The sequence below is a fragment of the Thamnophis elegans genome, chromosome 14, assembly GCF_009769535.1.
Source record: "Thamnophis elegans isolate rThaEle1 chromosome 14, rThaEle1.pri, whole genome shotgun sequence".
Lineage (NCBI taxonomy): Eukaryota > Metazoa > Chordata > Lepidosauria > Squamata > Colubridae > Thamnophis > Thamnophis elegans.
The window spans coordinates 9,191,527-9,199,966 of record NC_045554.1 but is presented as its reverse complement, the minus strand read 5'-3'; the positions used below and the strand labels follow the sequence as shown (position 1 = coordinate 9,199,966).

The 8,440-nt window shown below is 48.7% G+C and overlaps 1 protein-coding gene across 1 annotated transcript; it reads right to left on the bottom strand.

Annotated features, from left to right (window-relative positions):
- Positions 1-7,561: 7,561 nt before the first annotated feature.
- Positions 7,562-8,218, bottom strand: SHISA9 (shisa family member 9). The gene has a single exon (XM_032231020.1). The coding sequence runs from the start codon at positions 8,216-8,218 to the stop codon at positions 7,562-7,564; it is 657 nt and encodes a 218-aa protein (XP_032086911.1).
- Positions 8,219-8,440: the final 222 nt, after the last annotated feature.

The window sequence follows — 8,440 nt, the reverse complement described above, 5'->3', positions numbered from 1 at the left end:
GAGGACAGTGTGTATTGAGTTGTGATCTGCTTCTTCCTTGTCCACATTATATCGCATCAGTTTAAAAATACATATTTCTTTCCTGGAATTGTGGCTTTCCTTCAACAGATGGATTGAATCAAATCTTTCCATTTGCTGATTTTCTAACTTCACCCGATATGTTGGGTCGCAAATGGGTTGGCTTCAGGTGTTCTACCAAGCCAGGAGTTGGTGAGATACGGAACTCACCTAGGGTGAACATTGCTCTCAAGCTTAGCTTGAAATGGGAATGCGTCTTGCACGACTGACTTGGTTACAGAATACAGAATAGCAGAGTTGGAAGGGACCTTGGAGGTCTTCTAGTCCAACCCCCTGCTTAGGCAGGAAACCCTACACCATTTCAGACAAATGGCTATCCATCATCTTCTTAAAGACTTCCAGTGTTGGGGCATTCACAACTTCTAGAGGCCAGTTGTTCCACTGATTCATTGTTCTCACTGTCAGGAAATTTCTCCTTAGTCCTAGGTTGCTTCTCTCCTTGAATGGTTTCCACCCATTGCTTCTTGTCCTGCCCTCAGGTGCTTTGGAGAATAGGTTGATGCCCCCCTCTTCTTTCTGGCAGCCCCTCAAATATTGGGAGGCTGCTATCATGTTCCCCCCTGCCAGGGATGAAATCCAGCAGATTCTGGAGAACCGGTAGCGAAAATTTTGAGTAGTTCGGAGAACCGGCAAATGTCACTTCTGGCTGGCCCCAGAGTGGGGTGGGAATGGAGATTTTGCAGTATCCTTCCCCTAGAATGGGTTGGGAATGGGATGGAGATTTTGCAATATCCTTACCCTGCCATGCCCACCAAGTCACACCACGCCCACCAAGCCATGCCCGCAGAACCGGTAATAAAAGACCAGAGATGGTATTCTGCCAGTTTGACCCAGATCAGGCGAACTGGTAATGGTGACAGCAGGAGGCTCCATCTACCTGCCCAGATGTCATCAAAGATACTCTACGCATGCACGGAAAATTCTGCACATGCCCAGAAGCGCCGTGCGCACACTCCTGGGTCCGAACCAGTAGCAAAGATTATAGCATTTCATGCTTGAACTAGACATACCGAAGTCCCGCAACAATTCTTCATAGGTTTTAGCCTCCAGTCCCCTAATCTTCTTGGTTGCCTAATCACCCTAAATCATCATTGTTTGGTTGAATGTATCATGTGAAATCATCTAAAGAGCTAAGCACACGGCTTGCTAAGGAGGTCAAAAAACAGACACTCAGAACAAGACCCCAGTGGCTTTCTTCTTGATTGATGGCACGGGCTTCTATGTCCCTCTAATTTGTCAACTCTGGGCATCATTTGGTTTTCGTGGCTATTGCCGTTTTGTGTCTTTGAGTGTGTTGATTCCTGGCGACTGCCTAGACCACGCCCTGTAATTTTCTTGGCTAAGGTATGTTGGCTTTTTCCCCCCTTTCCTTGATGTAGTTCATTGAGAGTGACAAGTTTTACCCAACCGGTTTCGTGAACAAGAATTCACCAAGGTTCTAGACAAATGCCCAGCCATCACATCAGAGGTGGTATTCAGCCGATTATAACTGGTTCTGGCGAACCGGTAGTGGGAATTTTGAGTAGTTTGGAGAACCGGCAAATGCCACCTCTGGCTGACCCCACCCCCACCCCATGTATTTTCTGCCTCCCAGGTCCCAGGTGATCGGCTGGGTCTTCTTTTGTTGCCCTGCGCAGGAGAACGGAGCTGGAAAGCAGGTTAGTTCGGTGGGGAGGGAATGGAGATTATGCAGTATCCTTCCCCTGGAGTGAGGAGGGAATGTGGATTTTGCAATATCCTTCCCCTGGAGTGGGGAGGGAATGGAGATTTTGCAGTATCCTTCCCCTGGAGTGGGGAGGAAATGGAGATTTTGCAGTATCCTTCCCCTGGAGAGGGGAGGGAATGGAGATTATGCAGTATCCTTCCCCTGGAGTGAGGAGGGAATGGGGATTTTGCAGTAACCTTCCCCTGGAGTGAGGAGGGAATGGGGATTTTGCAGTATCCTTTCCCTGGAGTGGGGAGGGAATGGGGATTTTGCAGTATCCTTCCCCTGGAGTGAGGAGGGAATGGGGATTTTGCAGTACCCTTCCCCTGGAGTGAGGAGGGAATGGGGATTTTGCAGTATCCTTTCCCTGGAGTGGGGAGGGAATGGAGATTATGCAGTATCTTTCCCCTGGACTGGGGTGGGAATGGAGATTTTGCAGTATCCTTCCCCTGCCACACCCACCAAGCCATGCCCAACAAGTCACATCCACAAAAACGGTAGTTAAAAAATTTGAATCCCACCACTGCACCACACCAAATAGAATAAACCACAAACCCCAATGGGCTAATTATAGTAAAAAAAAATAAGCCATATATAGCAGGAAACAAGGAGAAACAAAATGCCAATGATCTTAACTCTTGCTCCAGAACGTCACATGTCCACCGAATAATTAACCTATTCTATCTCCATACGTTCTCCTAAAGATCTGGTTTCCATGTCTTTCCAAAATACCAACAGTTCTAGCTTTCTAGGTCTTCGGGTTTAGAAAGCTAACTTGAAATTAGGCACGCCTAATTTCGTGCAGCCATTTTTTTAAAAACCTATACTAGCATTAAAATAAGCAAACTGGAAAATGGAAATGATTTGTTTCAGGTAAATGCCATGCAACACCTCTGCTACAATGCGTTTAACACCACGAAGGCACTTCAGCTCGGATCAATGCAAAAGCTGTTAAATAACTTCAATAAATAAATTTTAAAAGGCAGACAGAGTGGTACAAATTGCCCTTTTTCAGCCTAAAATGATTATCTTTCAACTGTGTTCACTTAACAGCTTAACCAGGTCAGATTAACGCCTTGATATATATTTTTTTCTCCATGCAAGGGCTTGGTATGCATTAATCTTGATGAGGCTAGAAACAAACACATGTCCACACATGCAAACGTATACACACACACAAGGTACGCATTTATTGAGAGAAAGAGGCTTAACCTCTTTTTCATTGGGTGACGTTAGGATGCATTTTGCACATCTGTAGTGGCAACCCAAAAAAAAGGATTCATTCGGTAATCAGATAACATCAGTGACATGAACGATGCAGCCTTGTAACAGTTTTGGACACTGTGAGAATGTGAAACTGTCATGGAAGGATGTCTGGCTGTTAGAGAGACCAAGGAACTGTAAGATGATGGTTTCAATAAGTTCTGCTTTGGTCATCTAGCAAGGACCCCAACATCTGCTTCTGCAACAACAGACCAGAATAATAGAGTTGGAAGGGATCTCCAAGGTCCCTTCCAACTCTGTTGTCCTGTCCTGTTCTGGTTTGTCCATTTTAGAACATAGAATAATACGGTTGGAATAGCAATAGCAATAGCAGTTAGACTTATATACCGCTTCATAGGGCTTTCAGCCCTCTCTAAGCGGTTTACAGAGTCAGCATATCGCCCCCACAGTCTGGGTCCTCATTTCACCCACCTCGGAAGGATGGAAGGCTGAGTCAACCTTGAGCCGGTGAGATTAGAACCACCGAACTGCAGATAACAGTCAGCTGAAGTGGCCTGCAGTACTGCACCCTAACCACTGCGCCACCGGGGCTCTGTAAACGGAGAAATAAACGGAAGGGACCTTGGAGGTCTTCTAGTCAAAACCCTTGCAAATGGCATGAGATCTTATACTATCTTGGTCAATATCATCTTCTCAACACCTTGAGCTGTGGATTCTTTAACTGGACAGCGTTGAGATGGAATGTGAGATCTAGTCTTGCTCACAACTCTGCCCTTCAGGCGTCAAGAGATGCCCCCATTCACAAAATCCATTTTTGTACCCTTAGGAACAACTCCGGAAATCAGAGGTGAGACCATCTCCATTACGCATGGCCAGTCACCTGGTAAGAAGGAGTTTTCAGGAAAGGGTGGGTCAAAGGCCAGTCAAGATCTGCTGTCAGATTTCTGGCAACTCTGGAAACTCGGATTCAAATAGAGCAAAATCCAACTGATCTCCTCTCTATGCACACCTGAAGGATGTAAGCTTGGAATAAGGAGAGATTGGGATACGGGGGGGGGGGGAAATTAGGAGTGAAATACATTTTGGAGCATCTGAAGAAATTCCTGACTTCTGTATAGTCTTCAAGATATTTTGTTGAGAACCAGTTCATTGTTGCTTATAAAAATCCTTCCGTTCCCCACCATCCAGTCAGAGCTGAAGAAGCTTCTTGGATGAGAAGCAAAACGCCTTCAAAGAAAAACAAGAAAGCAAGGTTGCCTTTTTTGGGGGGGAGGAAAGCACCTTTGGGACAACCAGGACCTAGATGATTGAGAATCTCGACAGACTTTGAGCTATGCAATTTGGGATGAACACTCTTTGAATGGTGTGGGAGTAGGAATGGATTCCCAGAGGGAAAATTGCAGACTGCAGGAACCAGGAGCACTAACACAGGTGACCCTGAGGACACAGGTAAAACTCCAAGTGCTTCAATGACCCTCTAAAAGGATGCAAATGAGCAGCTCTGTCTGCAAGGAATATAAATCCTTCCATTCCCAACTCTCCAGTCAGAGCGGAAGAAGCTTCTTGGATGAGAAGCAAAATGTCTTCAAAGAAAAACAAGAAAAAATCCAGTTGCCTCTTGGGGGGGAAAAAAGCATCATCGGGACCTGGAGGACTGAGAAACTCTACAGACACTGCTTATAATGTACTCTACCTGGTTGATCCCAAGATGATAGTGTAGTTATCATAAAACAGAGACCCTACAAAGCTTCCCATGGCTTCTCTCTGGTTTAAGGTGTCCTGTTTGGGCCACCGTAGCTTCCATCCATTCCTTTAGTCCTAAAATAAGGATTTGTATGCAGAAGCACCCAAACCCAAGTCCATTCATCTCAAAAGGAAAGTAAGCTTTTGGAAACAACCGGCAGTGGATATATAGGCAAATCGTGCCTTACAATGACAAATGAGAAAGAAAAATGGAAGCTCGTTCTGTTTTTTTCTCCTCTTGGAGAAGTTGGGTTTTTAGGAAAGGTTCAGTCGCAAAGACAGCACGGCTCCCTTCTGAAAAGGGAGAAGTAAGCAGAAGGCTCCTCCGAGCAGCAAGCGCTCAAAACTGGAGCCTTCTTTCACTGCACAGAAATTCAGATTTACTGCAGGAAGTGTGTAAACACATCGGTTCCAATTCTTTCACCTCTCAGCCAATAACATGGGACGGCGACTCGGGTGCCATCCATTATACCTTGGACTGATGCAATATAGAGACTACAGACATCCAGAGATCTGAACGGGGAGGGGGAGGAGGAAGGATCTTTTCCAATCTTTTCAAAAAAGCAGAAGGAAGGAAAGGCATCCTTGGAACTTTCTTGGCCTGGATTGAGCGGATTAGATTCCTCGCCTTCAACAGGAGGAAGAGTCCCCCCCTCTCTTTCTCTCACTCACTCACTCACTCTCCCCCACCCCGTTAGTGAACCTTAAAGAAGATCACAGGAGCTTTGGGGCCTCTAGCAAATGCCTGCACTCGACTTTCTTCTTGGTAGTAAAAAAATGATCGCCCATCAGCCAGTGTATAAATAGCAAATAATTGCTAGTGAAAGGAATGGGTGATGCATTCTGAGAACTATTTTGGGTGCCTGAATGCAGGGGGAAGCTGTTAATCACATAGCAAGCAGCAAGATCCTGGGCTGGAAAGGTACTCCAGGTGTTTAGGGAAATGGAGGAGAAGGAGGAGAAGGAGAAGGAGAAGGAGAAGGAGAAGGAGGAGAAGAAGAAGAAGAAGAAGAAGAAGAAGAAGAAGAAGAAGAAGAAGAAGAAGAAGAAGAAGAAGAAGAAGAAGAAGAAGAAGAAGAAAGGCAGACAGAGAGACAACGGAGATGGATTGAAGATGAAGAACCTCAACTGGCCATTGCTCATTTTAGCTGCACCCATTAAAGAAAATAAATTTCTGGTGGTACCATTGTTCCTCTTGAGAACTTCTTCCATAAGCTGATCTCCATCTGATGGAAAAGCCACCTGATTATAGGCTACAGCTCTCACCCCCATTACCCAACCCAATGGTCAATGGGGACATTCACCACAAAGCACCCCAAGCTTCTTATCCCTCCAACGAAACGATTTGCTTTGCTTCTCTCTCGTCCTTGTCCTCCTCCTCCTCCTTTTTGCTTTTAATTGTTTTTATTTGATCTACAAAATGTCTCTCCCCATCTGTTTTGCTTTCATGTGTCGGGGATTAGCATAATGAATCAGACAGACCCCCATAACTTGACAAATGAATCGCGACTTTTGAGTCCCTCCTGTTGCCATCATGGTGGTGGGTTAGCCGGGAGAGAAATTTGGTGAGGAGGCGACGGGTGGAATTTCAAGAAGGCCAAAAACAGCCCGGTCCTCGAGCCCTGAAGGGATTGGACGTGCAAACAGCTCAAAACCCAGCAACATTGTTTGACGAAGAGAAGGGAGCGTAGGTTTGAGCTAAGCCAGCCATTGCTCAGTGGGTATAGCTCTGAAATACATCCATGCAGCACAAATGCATCCACACACTGCTTTTCGCCCAGTTGTCTGTTCTCATCCCACTGCAGAATGTGTCTGACTGTCTGTCTGTGTGTGTGTGATGTTATGGTGCCATCAAGCATTGCTATCTTCTACAGTGTGGACCAAGCTGGTGTGCAAGTTTATACCTCCAGGGGTGGGTTTCTTGAGTTGTATTTGGACTGCCTGGAATGGTATGGCTAGTTTATCTAAGGCAGGGTTTCTCAACCTTGGAGACTTTAAGTCCTGTGGAATTCAACTCCCAGAATCCCCCAGCTGTGCACAGGACTTAAAGTCGCCAAGGTTGAGAAACACTGATCTAATGGGTTCCATGTTAGGGTATATCTCTGCTTTCTACAAGCTCTGGATGGGAAGGAGAGATGGCTGGGAATTAACAGGAAAGAACCCCCCCCACACACACACACTTTTTTTGAGCCAAAGTAGCAAGATGATAAAGGGGTGTGTGCATGCAGACACGTGTGAGTGCATGTATGTGTTGGTGGATAGGTACACTCATGATTTGTCGTCGTCCCCCCCCATACACCTCCATCCGAGTTCTAACAGATGCAATGGGGGGAAATCCTGCTGCGATTCTGGCTACATTAACACCAACATCCATAATGGTTTCCATTCTTGCGCCTTCTCCAACATCTGCAAGTGCATAGCTGCGCATGGGACTCCTTTCCTGTCCTCTTCACTCTTGAGGGGGGGCTCTTGGGCCCCTGTTGCACAAGAGGTGTGGATTGACTGCCCCTGCAGAGCCCCCTCCCCAGCCCTCTTTTCCAAGGCTCCATGGAAGCTTTCCAAAACTGAAGGAGGGGACATGCTCCGATTTCCCCACCACACACACACACACACACACATAAACACACACTCCAAGAAGATGCTCATCCCATCGTGGCTGGGATTTCCCCCCCTCCCTCCCCCAAGGCTAAAACAGCAGAACAGGCCTGCGGCGGGTGGCATATGGCATCATATGGCATCGGGGTAGGAGGAGGTGGAGTGGGCTGGGGAGGGGATGCTCCCAGAGAGGAGGGAGGAGGGAAGGAGCTCAGCTCACCTGGACATGTGTTCCCGCTGGGGCCGGTGTGCTTTCTCCAGCCCCAGTTTGGTGAAGATGCCCACCAAAACCATAACAGCAACCACCCCGCAGATGATGTAGACGATGAGGTTGGTCTTGTCGCGGGTGGGGTCATGGGACGGATCCATGGGCCGGTTGGTCATCTTGCGCCCGTTCAGCCAGGGGGGCTTGATGTAGTTAGTGCAGACGTCCTGGTCCAACCGCCTCTTCTGATCCTGGCAGCAGAAGCGGAAGCCGCACGTGCCACAGCAGAACGGGTAGCCGCGGACGCTGCAGTTGAAAGCCTCGTCCCACTGGCCCATCACATCGAAGTAGCCCCGGCATGCCTCCGGGCTGGGGGGCGGCTCCGAGGCGTCGGCGGGTGGCGGCTCGCCCGCCCGGCTGTGGTTCCCGCCGGAATCGAACAGCATCACGATGCTGCCCAGGTGTTGCCCGACTTTCTCCTGCGCCCGACACAGGAGAGGGGGGAGAAGCTCTGCCGCCAAGTAGCCCAAAACCAAGCGGAGGAAGCCCTTCATCCTTCGCAGCGCGCCGCCAGGACACCTGAGGTTGCCTTCCCTGCCGCCGCCGCTGCCGCCGCCGCCGCAATTCGAGGCTCCCGACGCTCCGGCGCTGCGCCAAGGATTGTACATAAAGGGGGTCTCTCTTGGGCAGGCCCCGTTGGTGCGCTCTTCCGCTCGCTCTTCTTCCCCGCAGTTAGTCGCGAAGGCTGCCTTTCAGCACCGCGGACAGCGCCGGGGGGTTTTCAGCACCGCGGACAGCTCCCGCGCAGCCTAGCAGGGCCGCCTCTGCCGAGCATGCGGGGCTGGGGGGGCGGGGTACCCCCTCCTCCTCTTCCTCCTCCCCCCTCCCGC

What these genes read in the sequence shown, in the direction of transcription:
- SHISA9 (XM_032231020.1), bottom strand. Translation starts at nt 8,218, where the DNA reads ATGTACAATCCTTGGCGCAGCGCCGGAGCGTCGGGAGCCTCGAATTGC.